Here is a 17,022-nt window from a genome sequence, read left to right on the forward strand (position 1 = left end):
CAACATTTGTCTAAACATATTTATTGATACACCATTTAACTCAAACTTCATTACCATCATTGCTTGTGCTTAATGTGTGGTTTGCCATGCTAGGATATTAAGTTACACAAATGCTAATTATCAATGATTGAGGGTGCTAAAAGCCATCCTGTCAACTAAGCTCCAATTTTACTGTCTCAGACTCCAGTTTTATTTTGTCATAATTGTAATTACGATCTTTCCCTGTCTGTCAGCAAATCATAAACAGTTGTTCAAAGGAGTTTTTTGAAAGCATCTTTAACCCATTTTATTTCAGCATAGTGTGATATTGTTAGGTTTCTGTTTATTTTTTCTTGGGCATGCTAATGTGCTAACTTGGCCTTTACCCAAAGGAATGGAAACTATTATTTTTGGTAAGCATTAACCTGCCTGCAGGTTAGGATTGGGCATTTCAGTGAAAAGTACTTGATTTATTACTATGTGATCCTGATATGCTAAAGCATTGCTAATATTAAACCTGTTAAGCATCAAAATGTTAACGTTACTGTTAATTGAGCATGTTGAAACATGTTTGTTTTAAAGTAAAATACAGTCTCACAGTACAGCTTTTTAAAAACTCATTCTGATCTATCCCTTATATTGATTGTTCCTTTTGCTCTTGACCTTTGATGATGCCAGCTGTTGCATTTTCTGAAAAAGACACCTCTTACATCTTCCATTTATTTGCATTCATTTATTTATGTCTAAAGGAAAGTAACAGGCTAGACTGTGAAATGTTTCTTCTATTCAACTGAGCGCTAGACCCACTATCAGTAAAAGAAAAATAACACATCTGCTTTTGTTATGCAGCTAATGTAATAATTCATGGCACACCCTGGCACATATTGCTGATTGTAATGTCTCTATCCCTGTTTGATCAGGCTCCAATAATTTCTTTTTAAAACATGTAGATCATTCTGTCAAAGCTATTAACCTTTTATGTTAAGCTTTTATTATGAATGTCCTGTTTTTATACAATAAATCATAGTTATCTAAAGAAGTCTGATAATGGTGTTGAGCTTGAAGGTTGAATTACCATTTCACTTGATGCTAACATGAAAGCTGCACCAGAATATTCTAACTATGGCTACACTGTGGAGGCATTTTCTTTCTTCAGTCCAAGCAACCTCACATAAAACTGTGAACCTTTTCTCAGGCATAGTAGGAATTTTCGAAGACTATTTTACAGTAGCGACAACTGAATTTTGGCTTGATGAAGAATGGCTTGTCATTTGTGCAATGTATAACTGAAATGGCATTCTTGTAATTGCAGGAGTCAGTTGTGTTGGACAGAGCGGAGAGTCTGCCAATATGACAGAGTGCCTGCAATGGGCTGGTCCCTTGCCCCCTCAGATCAGAGAGTGTCGGGTGGCTTGCAAGGATGACTGCACTCTAACTGCATGGTCCAAGTTCTCTGAATGTGCTGGATGTGGCAGCTCTCGAATACGAAAGCGCTCACTTGCAGGTAAAGACTCGTTATTCACGGATTGTGAGACACACGCAATTTCAAGGCAACTGTTTAATCTTTGCTGGTAGAACAATTGGATTGTGTTCTCAGGTGAAGCATTCTCACATTGTTGTTTTATATTTTTATTGATATGACTGGTAGTCAATTTGGAAATAAATAAAAGCAGAGAGGATAAAAGCTTTTGTAATGTCTGAGCGTGTGGCAGTTTTCTTAAGTCAGAATATACCAGTTCAGACCTAATGCATATTAGTGAAAGATAAAAAAAAAACTTATGTTGTTTCACTTTTACATTAAATTACAAAATTAATGAACATTTTTATGTCCTTCTGCATTTAGTTCAAACTAATGAGTCTTGTTTATTTATTCATATTCTATTACTGCAGATGGTAAAAAAAATTCTTTTGTAAAATTGAGTAGAACACTGCCAACTTTTGACCAACTTCTACAGCTTTTTATTGTTTTGTTTTTATTTTAATCAGAATCAGAATCAGAATACTTTATTGATCCCTGGGGGAAATTATTTTTTGTTACAGTGCTCCATTATAAACAAACATTAACAAGACAGACAATACGCTAACTAAGAATAGTACAATATATGCATATATATACATACATACATACATACATACATAAGTCACTTATAAATAAATATTTGGAAAAGAAACATGTGTAGTTGTAGCAGCAAACAGTGTGTTAAGTGGATGCGTTGTACAGGGAGATGGCCACAGGCAGGAATGATTTCCTGTGTCGTTCAGTGGTGCTTTTCGGTAATCTCAGTCTCTCACTGAACGAGCTCCTGTGACTGACCAACATGTCATGGAGTGGGTGGGAGGTGTTATCCAACATTGTCTTTATCTTGGACAGCATCCGCCTCTCCGACACCACCTTGAGGGAGTCCAGCTCCATCCCCACAACATTGCTGGCCTTACGGATCAGTTTATTAAGTCTGTTGGCATCTGCGACCCTCAGCCTGCTCCCCCAGCATGCAACAGCATAGAGGATCGCACTGGCCACAACAGACTCATAGAAAATCCTCAGCATTTTCTGGCAGATGTTGAAGGACCTCAGTCGCCTCAAAAAAATAGAGACGACTCTGGCCCTTCCTGTAAAGTGCTGTGGTGTTTTTAGCCCAGTCCAGTTTATTGTCAATGTGTACTCCAAGGTATTTATAGTCCTCCACAATGTCAACACTGACCCCCTGGATTGAAACAGGGGTCAAGTGTTTCCTGGTCTTCCTGAAGTCCACGATCAGTTCCTTGGTCTTTGCCACGTTGAGCTGCAGATGATTCTGCTCACACCACGTGACAAAGGAGTCGACCACAGCCCGGTACTCTGTCTCATCATCCCTGCTGATGCATCCAACCACCGCAGAGTCATCAGAAAACTTCTGAAGATGGCATGTCTCTGTGCAGTGGCTGAAGTCTGTGGTGTAGAGGGTGAAGAGGAAGGGGGAGAGGACAGTCCCCTGTGGTGCCCCTGTGTTGCTAATCACCTTGTCAGACACACACTGTGGGAGACGTACATATTGTGGTCTTCCTGTCAGGTAATCAACAATCCAGGACACCAGAGAAGCATCCACCTGCATCGCTGCTAACTTATCACCCAGGAGGGTCGGCCTGATGGTGTTGAAAGCACTGGAAAAGTCAAAAAACATGACCCTCACAGTGCTCGCCGGCTGGTCCAGATGGGTGTAGACACGATTGAGCAGGTAGATGATGGCGTCCTCTGTTCTGAGACGAGGCTGATAAGCGAACTGAAGGGGATCCAGATGTGGTCTTACTATGGGTCGCAGCTGGTCCAGGATGAGCCTTTCCAGGGTCTTCATGATGTGGGAGGTCAGTGCCACGGGCCTGTAATCCTGGGGGCCACTGGGACGAGGCGTCTTTGGTACAGGGACGAGGCATGATGTCTTCCACATCACCGGGACCCTCTGCAGACTCAGACTCAGCATAAACAGTTTATGAAAGACTCCACACAGCTGGGGGGCACAGGTCTTGAGGACAAGGGGACTCACTCCGTCTGGTCCAGCAGACTTGCCTGAGTGAAGTCTCCTCATTTGCATCTCAACCTGGTATTGAGTGAAGGTGATGGGTGGGGGAGGGGTGTCAGGAATCTCACAGGAGGCAACATGTGAAGAGAGAGGCTGGCACAGTGGTGTGGCTCTGGATTCCAGGCTGACTGCAGGTGAGGTTGTGGGGGTGGGAGCAGACACTGTGGTGTCGAATCTATTGAAAAACAGATTCAACTCGTCGGCTCTATTCTCACCTCCCTCAGCTCCCCTGCTGTTGGTTGGCCTGAATCCAGTGATGGTCTTCATGCCCCTCCACACCTCTCTCATGCTGTTCTGCTGGAGTTTCCACTCCAGCTTCCTCCTGTAATTGTCCTTAGCCTCTCTGATCTTGTCCTTTAGTAACACCTGGATCTTCCTCACCTCCTCTTTGTTGCCCCCTCTGAAAGCCCTCTTCTTGTTGTTGAGGAGGGCTTTGATGTCCTTAGTCACCCACGGCTTGTTATTTGGGTAACAATGAACAGTCTGAGCTGGAACAATGGAGTCGGTGCAGAAAGTTATGTAGCCTGTGATACACTCAGTAAGCCCATTGATGTCCTCGGCGTGAGGCTCACAGAGTGTTTCCCAGTCGGTCACCTCGAAACAGCCCTGTAGTTCCGCTATTGCCTCCTCTGACCACCTCCTAACAGTCCTGGTGGTCACAGGTTCCCTCCTCACAATTGGCACATAGCGGGGGGTGAGGTGAATCAGGTTATGATCTGACCTACCAAGTGGGGGGAGGGAGGAGGAGCTGTATGCATCCTTGACGTTAGCATACAGTAAGTCTAAAGTTTTCTCTCCCCTGGTGGGACAGTCCACATATTGTTTGAATGTTGGTAGTGTATTGTCCAGTGATACATGGTTGAAGTCACCCGAGATCACAATAAAGGCACTCGGGTGCTGAGTCTGTAGCCGAGCTATGGCAGAGTGGATAGTGTCACATGCAGCTGTGGGGTTAGCAGAGGGGGGAACTAATTGTTAATTACAAAGTTATAGTTTAAAAGAGTAGAACAACTTTGAAATCTGAAAAAAAATGAAAACAAATGAACTATGCCAAGATCTCAGCTTGTGTGGCAAATTTTCTGCCTTTAATATAAGTATGAATGATGTCCTGAAGTTTTTATTTGCTACAGGTGTGTTGTTTGTGCTTAAAATCTCATTAGAACATTGACAGCAATCAAAATATATGTAGCTTGCCAGCGTACACCTACACGCACACTATACTGCCAAAAACATTCCAAAAAACTCATCCATTCAAATTCAGATGTCCCAATCACTTCCATGGCCACAGGTGTATAACATCTAAGCATCTAGGCACACAGACTGTTTCTACAAACATTTGCAACAGCTGACATTTGCTCTCAGGAGCTCAGTGAATTCCAGTGTGGTACCATGACAGGATGCCACCTGTGGAACTGGAAAGTCCAGTTGTGCAATTTTCTCACTACTAATTATTCCACCATCCATTATTACTGTTATTATAACAAAGTGGAAGTGAATGGGAATGACAGCAACTCAGTTATGAAGTGATACACCAAGTAAAATCACAGAGTGGGGTTAAGAGATACTGGTGTGTAGAGATGTCGCAAACTTTCTGCACAATGAGTCACTACAGACCTCCAAACTTCATGTGGCCATCATATTACCTCAAGAAACAGTCTGTAAAAAGCTTCATGTAATGACTTTCCATGGCAGAGCAGCTGCATCCAAGACTTACATCACCAAACACAATGCAAAGTGTCAGATAGTGTAAAGCACGCCGACACTGGAATATAGAGCAGTAGACATGTGTTCTCTGGAGTGACAAATGCTTCTCCATCTGGCAATCCGATGGATGAGTCTGAGCTTGGTAGTTGCCAGGAGAACGGTACTTGTCTGACTTTATTGTGCCAGTTGCGAAGTTTGGTGGACGGGGTTGTTGGGCTGACCTTTTAGCTTCAATGAAAGGAACTATTAATGCTTCAGCATATCAAGACATTTTGGACAATTTTATGCTCCCAACTTTATGTGAGCAGTTTGGGGATGGCCTCTTCCTGTTCCAACATTGCTGTGCGCCAGTGCACAAAGCAAGGTCTGTAAAGACATGGATGAATGAGTTTGGTGTGGAAGAATCTGACTGGCCTGCACAGAATCCTGACTTCAGCATCTTTGAGATGTGGCCCTAAGAGACTGTCACCCAGGTTTTCTCATCCAACATCAGGGCTCACAAATGCACTTCTGGATGAATGGTCAAAAATTCCCATAAACACACTCCTAAACCTTGTGGAAAGCCTTCCGAGAAGAGTTGAAGCTGTTCTAGCTGCAAAGGCTGGGCCGACATCAAATTAAACCCCATGGATTAATTTGATGTCAATTGTGTTAAGGCTGACTAGTGAGTACTTTTGGCAGTACAGTGTATTACTCAGTGATACTAAAATTTACTAAACAAATATAGCATTTTAAATGTATTTATGAAGAAATGTACAATACTGTAAAAACTCAAATGTGTTTTTCCAGCACTTTGTTACAGTGTGAGTTCACACAGTTCCTGTAGTTTAATATCACGTCTAAATTTGATCCCTCACAGCTTGTAGTCTCTTATTTTAGTACAGATGGCAAAATCTGAATTACATGCTGTGGTTTCAGACCAGGCAGGATACTATTTGTCTACATTAATATTTTATCTGTTGCTGGAGGGGTTGCAGTAAACATGTCCTGTCTCCTTCTATATTGCTCTTATAATCCACCACATGAAATCAAGCTTAGCTCATGGGGAAGTGTGTTAGCATAATTGTCTGTTCATAGCAGTCAGAACATGTGAATATTTCAATTCACTTGTGTCTTTATCACTTTTTATCACCAAATTTATCTGGACATTTGATTGGAAATGATCCTACTTTCTTTACCAAGTGTAAGGATAAAGAAGTTTGTAAACTACAGCATACAGTCATTGCAGCCGGTGTTATCCTTTTTAACGTTGGTATTAGATTGGTCAGTCATCCAATAGTCAAGGTGTCTGTATGCCTATAGGTACCAGGGCAGAAGAATTTGGATGGTTTTCAGTTGTTGGGTCTGTCTGTTTGTGCGTCTCATCATGGCAAAATCTGATCTTTGAGACAGCTACTCTAGTGGGAAGAATTTTATGTCTGTTTGTCTGGATGACAGTGAAATAATTTTCTCAGAATGATTTCAGCATTTGAAGATATTTGACAGGATACAGGTGGATAAAGGACATTAAAATCAAGGTCGAATTTGGAAATGAGTACTAAGCAACCAGTGCTTTCAGTGTTCTCAGTGTTCTCTGTTCCCATCTAGTCAACTTTTTAAATTTTTAATGTATTTTTACTATTGTATTTTGAAGTACCTTTATCTGGTGAAGCATATACCAGCCTCATATACCAGTGGCAAGCACTATACTTGCCTGTAAACTGAACAGAGGGATTGCACATGTAGAGCTCTGCACAAAGACTCAGTGAGTGGCAGGAGAGAGGGAGAAACCGGAAAATGTATTTTATGTACTTTACGCCATGAAGCACCAAACGGTTAACCATATATTGGTATCTATGATCTAGATCACCGTAAACTATATTTAGTGGACTTAAGTAGACAAATATCATCAGAGAACTAAAATTCGTAACATGTACCTTATCTTTATCCCTACATTTCTTTCTAGGTTTGCTTTTACAAGGTTTTAATATTGCATATTATTAAAAGTAAACTAATAAAATGCATTAGCTACCTTAACAACTGCAACATTTGTATTTAAACAAACAAACAAACATAGACAATCATGTTTGGGCGGCTTCAACTTGGGCCTGCCAGGACACTAGGCTTGTAATACACTGATGGAGATCCAAGTGACAAAAGGCAATGTAAAAACTAACCTCTAATCATTACAGGTTAAACAGGGTGGAAAACTTGCAAAAGTAAATATACATTCAATAGCCACTTTATTGATTTCTAATGTAAATATGCATTTAGGCACATTGACATTGTCAAAACGACCTGCTGAAGTTTAAACATCACATTGGGGAATAAAGGTTATTGAAGTGACTTTGAATGTCGCATAGTTGCTGTTGCCACACGGGGTATTCTGACTATTTCAAAAACTGATGATCTACTGGCATTTTACCACACAACCATCTCTGGATTGCAAAAAAGGAGATCATATCCAGTGAGTGGCAGTTCCCTTGCTATTGCAGAGATCAGAGGAGAATGGCCAGACTGCTTTGGACTGACAGAAAGACAACAGTAAGCAGAAAATCATCTTTTAATGCACAACCTTCAAGCCTTGAAGGTGATGCACTACAGAAACAGAAGACGACACCAGGTCCCTTTCCTGTCAGCTGCAATAGTAAAATAAGACTACAATCTCATGGTATACTGTAGCTGACAAGTTTGCACAGTAGAAGATTGGCCGCATGTTGCCTGGTCTAATGAGTTCTGCTGCAACATTTTTATAGGTAGCATCAGAATTTGGCATAAGCAACATGAAAGTATGGGTCCATTCTGGCTTGTATAAGCAGTTCAGGCTGGTGGTGTAATGTGTAAAGGTCTGGGGTATATTTTCCCAACACCCTTTGGGCCTCAGGTAACAACTGAGCATCATTCAAAAGCCATAGCCTACCTTGGTATTGTTGCTGACCATGTCCATCCCTTTAAGACCACTGTGTATCCATCCCTTAAAGACCGATGCCTCCTCTATAGGGATAACACTCCATGTCACAAAGCTCAAATCATCTCAAAGTGATTTTTTTCTAACATGGCAGTGAGTTTCCTGTACTCCACTGGCCTCCACATTCTCCAGATATCGATCTGACAGAGCATGTTTGGGATGTAATGGAATGGGAGATTCCCATCAGGGATGTGCAGCTGACAAATCTAAAGCAACTGTGTGACACTGTCATTATGGACCAAAATCTCTGAGTAACATCTCCAGCATCTCGTTGAATCTGTGCCACATAGAACTAAGGTAGGTGTGAAGTCACAATGGGAGATCAAACCAGTAGTAGCAAGATCTATCTATGAATGAAGTGGCTGGTGGGTATAATTCTCTATTTAGAATAAAAGCTGTTTGTAAAGCTCTGTATACATTATTTTTCATATTTTAGTTCGTACCATTCCACTTATGTTCACAAACAGGCTGTGCTTGAAAGGAGAAAGGCATAAAACGAACAGCCATACCCACTGTTTACTGTTCTGTCAGCTTCTGAACACTTACCCTGCCCTCTGTCTTATATACTAAAGGACACAAACATGTTGTTTTAAGTAGCAGATTTAATTTATTACACCTCTGACTTTATATATCACATGCTTCAAAAATAGCAATCCATTTCAATTAGATGGGAGTGTATTTGACACTCCACATTGAGGCAGCATCGGCTCAGTTGTTAGAACTGTTACTTTAAAAACTGTCCATAGGGAGGCTGATGCCTCTCTGTGAGGAATTTGCATGTTCACCCAGTATAGGTTTCTTGCAGGTGCTGTAATTCCCAAACGTCTAAACACATGCTGAATAGGTGTGAATGTCTGTTTCTATCACTATGATGGTATACGATCCACCAGTATACTGCATACTGAACACCACCATTATCTTTTGCTGAGTGTTTTTGGGACATCTCACATTATCATTTTACTCATTTCCATTTGGCTGCCTGGTTGTGAATAGATGTGCATCAGATTTGTTTAGTGTTTATCGTTAGCAGCATTGGTTTACCGCGTGTTGTTGAAAACATTCTGAACATATCATCTTTAACTCATGTGTCTATGAATAAATAACACCTTAATAGTAAATGCTGAAGGTCTGTTTCATACATCAGTAAAATACTGAAAAATTGAACCCGTTATAAAAAATAACTCTAGGGAATGATAATATTCTAGTTTTAAATACACCAATGTCTTAATAATATAAATGTTAATAGGGAAAATAATTATTGTTATGCCGCTGTAAACTGAATCAGTCAGAATTTAACTTGGGTGAAAAAAATCTTTTAGAAAATCATCATTTTTTTAAGCACTTTCCTTTTAAGTGCTCAGTAGTAGCTGGTGCTATATTTTCCAGGAGAATGAGTGGTGAATGAGTATTCAAACATTACCTTCTGTGAATTATTTCCCCCACTTATCCGAGAGCAGTGTTTGTGCAAGTATCCTGAAGACCTTAAATGGTAAATGGCCTGTATTTATATAACGCTTTACTAGTCCCTAAGGACCCCAAAGCGCTTTACATATCCAGTCATCCACCCATTCACGCACACATTCACACACTGGTGATGGCAAGCTACATTGTAGCCACAGCCACCCTGGGGCGCACTGACAGAGGCGAGGCTGCCGGACACTGGCGCCACCGGGCCCTCTGACCACCACCAGTAGGCAACGGGTGAAGTGTCTTGCCCAAGGACACAACGACCGAGACTGTCCAAGCCGGGGCTCGAACCGGCAACCTTCCGATTACAAGGTGAACTCCCAACTCTTGAGCCACGATCGCCCTTAACTGCATTTCAATGATTTAGCCGGCATTGTTAGTGTGCATTTCACAACCGCTCTGACTCTGAGCCTTCTAAGTAGAACCTGTGTATCATTTTAGACAGGCGTTTATTGAAATATGCTCGCTCCGATGGTCAATGGCTATCTAGAAGCTGATTTCATTCCATAATTTTTCTTTTGTATTTTTTCTTCTTTGTGAGTTTTTATGATTTTAATGTTAAGAAGTAGTTTCTTTGCAAAGCTGACCTGATTTTTTATGTTTAATGGGTAAAATTTTTGATTGCTAAGTGATGGGTTTGAAAAGTCTTTAAAAGTCCACTCAAACTGCGAAGAAGTGTGTTGGTAAAATGTTTTAATGAAGTGGGCTGGAATTCAAAAGGACAAAATTTGTTGGATTTATTACACACTCTGGGGTAACATAACAAAAGTTTTAATATTATGCCGCTAGAGAGCCAGACAACAAACTGAACAGTCAGACTTTTTCATTCATGACAACTGTTACTCAGCCACTGTAGGACTGATGACATGAATAATTCACTTTAAGTGTTGCAACTTGAGGAAGTTAATATTATATGTAAGAATATAAAGTCTATCAGTCAAGCTATATAGCAGCTTTAACACATATTGAATTTTTTGTAATTCATTGTAATGCACTCTTATTGTATTGTACAAACACTTTATTTCTTAGGTTTGCTTTGAAAAAATATCAAGAATAAAGAGTCAGAGCATTTTAGTCAAAATCAGTGTGAAAAAATATAATATATTCTCAGTGTTTATGGTGACATTTAAAAAACAAACGTACGTAAGCCATGAATCAATTCAACCTTTTGAAATATACATAAACCAATCAGTAAATATTAAGAAAATACTTTATCTCACAAGCCAAATTCATGTATTTTTTAAAGACAGGTGCAGATGAAATAGGGGGGCATGGCTCAGCCTCAACAATGGAACAGCCATCATTCTTTAACAGTTGGGTGTCAGAACATACAAAGATATGCATTCACATCCAAATGCTTGGCAGTGTTGTTCGATAATTCTGCATAATATTATGGCTTTAAAGAAGCATCAGGTTATGACACATTATATATGGAAGATTTAGAGGAAAAATCTCTATACAAAATACATAATATTAAAATAAGCTAGATATTGCACTCTTTGTGTTGCCTGCAGATCTTTAACTAGTAATTTGCCTGCAAAGTCAAGTTGCCAGTGAAGTGATATTGCACTGGCACTTTTCAATCAACCACCAGCAGTGGCATAGATTGAACAGATTGTTGGTGAATTGCACTGTGACGGCAGTGGGTTCACACTCGATAAGGAATGTTTGCAATCAAATCATGTTACGAAACAGATGGACTGCTCACTGACTGGGCACACGGGGAGCTAAAGACACCCAGGATCCACAAAATAAACAGAGGTGCACAGGCATAGCAGGATTAGTACAACCACAGTGCAACTCTTTTACCAGGTTGTGAGTGTTTGTGAGCTCTCCATTTGGCTCGGGTCAAGGAGTTCTGTTATAGTGCTTTCATTTTACAGTGCACGAGGTGTTTACTTTAATTGTAACAATAACGTAGCAATTTGCTTATTCTTGGGGGAATGCAATTCATTAAATTGTTGAATGGTTCTATTCATGTGGGACTAACAGGATTTATTTTAACCAAACAACAAGAAAATAACCACCTCAAAAGCAGTACTGCATAAACCTACAAATAATACAATGCCATCTGTTCTTTGTACAGCAGGTTACATTGAATTTTCTTCCTTTTAAAGCAAGACGTTTAAATTAGGTTTCTTTTTTCCATGACTCTGAATTGAATGAGTGAAAGAAAATTGATGTATAAATATATATTGAAAAAAAACTCATCATGTTAATCACTAAAAAGTCTCCTGATAGTTTTTGAGGAATCCTTTTTTGCTTGGAGGTGCTATTACAGTACATTTGTGTGTAATAGACAACAGCACATAAGGTAAACATGTCATACTACACCAGGAAACTGAAGTAATCTCAGTACACTTTGTAGGTTATTAGACTTAAGTGGCTATTAGAAAAAAGTACAGAGGGTCTCTGCTTTCTGAATCCACACTTAGAGGCAGCTCTTCGGGGCAGGCTCTAATTTTAAAAACTAGCAGTCTCAAGTAAATTTGCACTTTGACAGAGATTTATTCTCTTCATGTAGTCTTTAAGGTACAGTGGAGCCTGTTCATCTTTATATATATAACCAGAATTATTTTGGGTCAATGTCTGTATCTCTTCAAGTCTATGAGGCTTTACTGTAAAGCATTAAAATCACCTGGAAAGGAAAGCAGTGATAGACATTACACACCTTAGCAACATGTCTTCAGATATCATCATACTGTCACAGCACACACATTGTTTTGCTAAATACGCTGTCAATGTTGCTATAGTAATGTATCTGTCTCTACATAATACAAACACTCAGTTGCTTGAGTGGCAGCCAATTTGTTCTTTTATTAGTTTGTTCCTTTATTCTGTATTTCTGTGGAGCACTTTATAATGCTGGTTTTGTGCTATACAGAAATCATTGTTATTATTGTTATTATTACTTTAACGTGGAGGTAAACATGATTGCAATATAGTGTTTTTTCAATTTCAGCATAGTCAGTTTAACAGTGCATTTAATCTGGCAGAAGGGATTCACATTTGCAGATCTGATGTATTATTAAACAGAGTTTGGAGATTCTCTGGTAAAAAAAACAGCAACCCCTAAACATATTAATTTTACACACAGTATACCCCAAACCTAAGGGACACACAAAATGATATTAATATTAATATTAAGCAACACACAAAACAATGTCAGGGACTCATTATGACCTAAATTGCATTTTTATTTTCATTTTGAATGGCAAGAAGATGAAATATAAAGATATGTAACCGTTTTGTCTTCCATTTGCTTGAATTGTCCCTTTATAGTCTTTGAGGTGTGTGGGTGGGGGGCAGTGGGCTTGTCAACTTAAATTTTTCTCTAGTACTGACGAGTACATGAAGAGGTGACAACAGAGGGGACTGTTTAATCTATTTCTTTATTTTAACTGATGCATCACTGAAAGCAGGATATTTATAGGTGTTATGTTATCATATGACACAGCAGACAATCTATCATAAGGTAGACTTCTGAGGGGCTGGGCAGCTTGACAGGTTGTATCTGTTGCCAGTCCAGATATTGAAAGTGGCATTTCCAGCCACTGTATTACTATTGTTGTTTTAAATAACATTAAATAACATTAAATAACTGTGAAAATACTCATGCTCAATCCACTGTATATCGCTTAACCCATGTACTAATACCCAGTGATAAAGACGGATGATAGTGTAAAATGTTTTCAGTTAAATCCTCTTTCATTTCTTAGACTCATTTTGGTGCCACAATCTCTATTAAAAGAAGCCGTACCAGAACTTGGCAACCCATAAGATGCGCTGTGTTCTGTGGATTGTAAGTAAGCATGCTGTAAAAAAGGAAAAAATAAATAAATAATTAAATTGTTGGAGTACAATTAAAAAAAGCTTGCCAAAAGGCAAATTTATAAAAATGATTATGTGATATAAAACAAGAAGAGACAGGCTGAAGGAAGGTAGGCATTCCAAACACAATTACAGCACTTAATCGCAATGTAACAGCTGAGCAGAACATTACAGATTAATGATATAACTAATGTGTCGGTGCAGCTTTGTCCACCCATTTCTCCACTATTGTCAACCCTTTGAATCAAAGACTCTGCACTTTTGATCATTATTAATAATAAACAGCAACCACTAAGTGCTGGTGAGAAATCATGGTTGTAAAAGAATGAGAGGGAATAAATGCCCATTACCAGAACACATTCAAGAGATTTTTAAATGACAGATCTTTCTGTGTTCCCTGCTCGGTGGGAGAACACTGCAATGCTGCAGCACTTTTTATCCTTCCTGCTCCTCACGGTAGCACACAGTGCACGAATGTGCTATATTCAACGATGGTGCATTTACATACAAATGAGCTGCAACAGGTTATAAATATAGAAATTATGTTTTAGCTGAATGGAACAATAATCTTATTTGTATTGTCCATTTTAATATTGTCTAAGTAGTATGGTAAAGCAATTCTAGTCAAGTCTAACCTTCGCTGTAGCTGTAGAGTCATAACACAGACACTAAGCATGCACCATTTCCCCAAGGGGTTTAAAATAAATGGAGAAATTAAGCAATAATACATTTGCGAACAGCACCAATTATACAATGAGGTTTTTTGGGCGTCACACGACAAAGGGAACAAATAAGTGTTTTTTGTTGGTTATGATTTTATTTGTTTTTTGTTTTTTTACTGCCTCGGGGTTTTTTTTACTGCCTCGGCTGTGTTTCTTCTAAAGGAACTCAACAAACATAGACTAGAATCGCAAAAGATGACCTACTGAGTAAATTGGTTTACATCCAGCCTCGCAGCAGTTTGTGGTATATAATGGGAAAAGCCTGCCATTTGACTGCAGTATTTTGTGGTGGAATTACTCGTAAGAGGAAAGAAATGTAGTATTATACAAATATATTTCAATAAATACTACATAATAGCGTTTGATAACTATACAATAAAACACAGCTACTGTCACTCCATGTTAACACCTTATGCTCTATTATTGTATGATGGCAGATTTAACAGTTGGTTACATTGTCTTAGTTCATCTTTAGAGAATATACTGTATTTCTGCACATAACTATGATTTGGGCTTAAATGTGAGTGAGAATAATGAAACTTTAAGCCAGCTTCTAAAGCAATTCACTGCCTTGCGGAGTCAGCAGTGAAAGGGAGGCAATGATTCCCACAAGAAATGAAACAGTGATCTTATTAGCTAAGGCTCAAATACAAGTCTCTTAAGAGTAGAGATGGTGGATTTAAGAGAGCAAGCGAACTTGCAATGTGCCTGTAAGTGTCTCACAGTTATAATGGTGCAAATTAGCAATTTACACTCAGCTAATAGCTACACTGGTTATTTAGTTTTCTCACCTGCTGACTTTGTAAATTTATTAACATAAATACATTCTGTTACATTTAATGAACACTTTTTAATTACTGTAACTGCTGTTTATGTTAAACAATACACCTTATTATACATTCATCTCTCAAGACTCTTATCTAATGTGGAAAAAAGCTGTCCTCGTGTCCTATTACAAAACATGTTCTGCCCATCCAGTTCAGTAATTTTGCATTGTTTGTCCATCTTCTGCTTAGGTCGTAGCAAAAAAAAGGAAACCTGCTTGAATAAGGAGTTGCACCCGCTGGAGGAGACAGAGACATGTCCTTGTGATGAGTTTTTGTCCCAGCCCTGTGGGAACTGGTCTGCTTGCATACTCCCTGATCCTTCGGTCTTGGGATCATCACAGGGCTGGATGAGCCATCGAGAGGTGAAGGATTGTGGCCAAGGTCTGCGCTACAGGGCTGTTGCCTGCATTAACCAGCAGGAGAACCTGGTTAGCCCTTCACTCTGTACAGAGTCAGGTAGGACTAATTGAGATATGCCTACAAATTACACATTTTAGCTAAAAATAATGAGTATCCTTCATAAACATACAACATTGTATTAGATACATGCAACATAGATTATATCTCTAATTTATTTCACTATATATAGTAAATTGATGATGAAATTTGATGAGAGTATGAGCAATTTAACTTTTAATGTGAAAGAAAAATGTCAGTGACTAAAACACAACTGTAAGTCTTTGTCCTATATGGTCGTTTCCTTGTGTCGTGAAGCCTTGCTGTGTAAGTCTAGCTAAAAACCAAACGCAGAGAACAACAATTTTTTTAACACACTGTAAAAAGCTTATACAGCATAGGAATTAAATGCTCATTAGTCAGTTTATTAGCCCTCGGTCTCACGGTGGGTAAGTCCAGGGTCTGGGGTAACACTCACCAGTAGCGTGACTGTCTGACATAATTAATGTGATCTGCACTGCAGCTGCAGACCAAGTCTGAATCATCCCTGCCCATTCTGTCTGCCAATTTAAATTCCAGGCTACATTGTGGAGGTTTGCCACATCCCTTGCCCCATAGACTGCAAGCTCAGTGACTGGTCAGCTTGGTCCCCCTGCAGTGCATCCTGTGGCAGCGGGTTAAAGATCAGGTCTAAGTGGCTGAGAGAGAAAGCTTTCAATGGAGGACGACCATGTCCCAAACTGGATTTAAAGAACCAGGTAAGGCTAGCACCAGTGTAGTATATAGAATCCAATACAAGAGGAAAAAGCAAATATTGAAAGGTAACTGTTTGTTATGAATCTGTCCTCAAAGTGGAATTCGTATTCACTTGTTGCTTGATCTTTATTAATATTTATTAATAACAGTTAAAAATTTCAGGGAGAAATTTACACAAGGAGACACAGTAAAACCACACAGAAATGCGCTCATCAGCTCTTTTGCTGCTTATTTAAGTTCCTTTTTCTCAGACTTGGTCATTTTCAGGGATAATACAGTTTTCAATTCTGTTTTATTTATGTAGGTCCAAATCATAACAACAGTCATCTCAGGCACTTTATAAGGTGAAAACACTACAATAATAGAGAAAAACACCAACAATTAAACAACCCCCTTTGAGCAAGCACGTGGCAACAGTGGGAAGGAAAACCTCTTTTTTTAACAGGAAGAAACTTCCGACACAACTAGGCTCAGGGAGGAGCAGCCATCTACTTGACTGGTTGGAGGTGATGGGAAGAAGACAGAAGAAAAGACAGACTGTGAAAGAGAGCCAGAGATTAATAATAACAAATAATGGAAGTCACGTGTACTTCTGCAGTACATGCAACACAGAATTATGCTAAATGTGGAAACAAATACCGTCTTAGTGCTAATAGTGTTCTCCTTGCTGTACGCAGGCACACACTATCTTATACAGGAAACATTTGTACGGTGCATGCTGCAGTTTCCATGTGAGTGTTTGACACATCTCATTTAGGCTTTTAGGATACCTTTGATGAATTCTGCTCACATTTCAATGACAAGGTTTATTACCCTTTAGGCAGAGGGACTCAGGG

General features: G+C 39.4%; 1 protein-coding gene across 1 annotated transcript in view; it reads left to right on the forward strand.

Annotated features, from left to right (window-relative positions):
* The first annotated feature begins 1,295 nt into the window (after positions 1-1,295).
* LOC113007599 (thrombospondin type-1 domain-containing protein 7A-like) overlaps positions 1,296-17,022 on the forward strand; it is a 48,406-nt gene continuing 32,679 nt past the window's right edge. Inside the window, exons 1-3 of the mRNA XM_026144313.1 lie at positions 1,296-1,483; positions 15,224-15,490; positions 16,010-16,188. Coding sequence (XP_026000098.1) covers positions 1,330-1,483; positions 15,224-15,490; positions 16,010-16,188 — 600 coding nt within the window. The 5' untranslated portion in view covers positions 1,296-1,329. The remainder of the gene's footprint in view (positions 1,484-15,223; positions 15,491-16,009; positions 16,189-17,022) is intronic.

This window comes from Astatotilapia calliptera, chromosome 16 (genome assembly GCF_900246225.1).
Source record: "Astatotilapia calliptera chromosome 16, fAstCal1.2, whole genome shotgun sequence".
Classification (NCBI taxonomy): Eukaryota; Metazoa; Chordata; class Actinopteri; order Cichliformes; family Cichlidae; genus Astatotilapia; species Astatotilapia calliptera.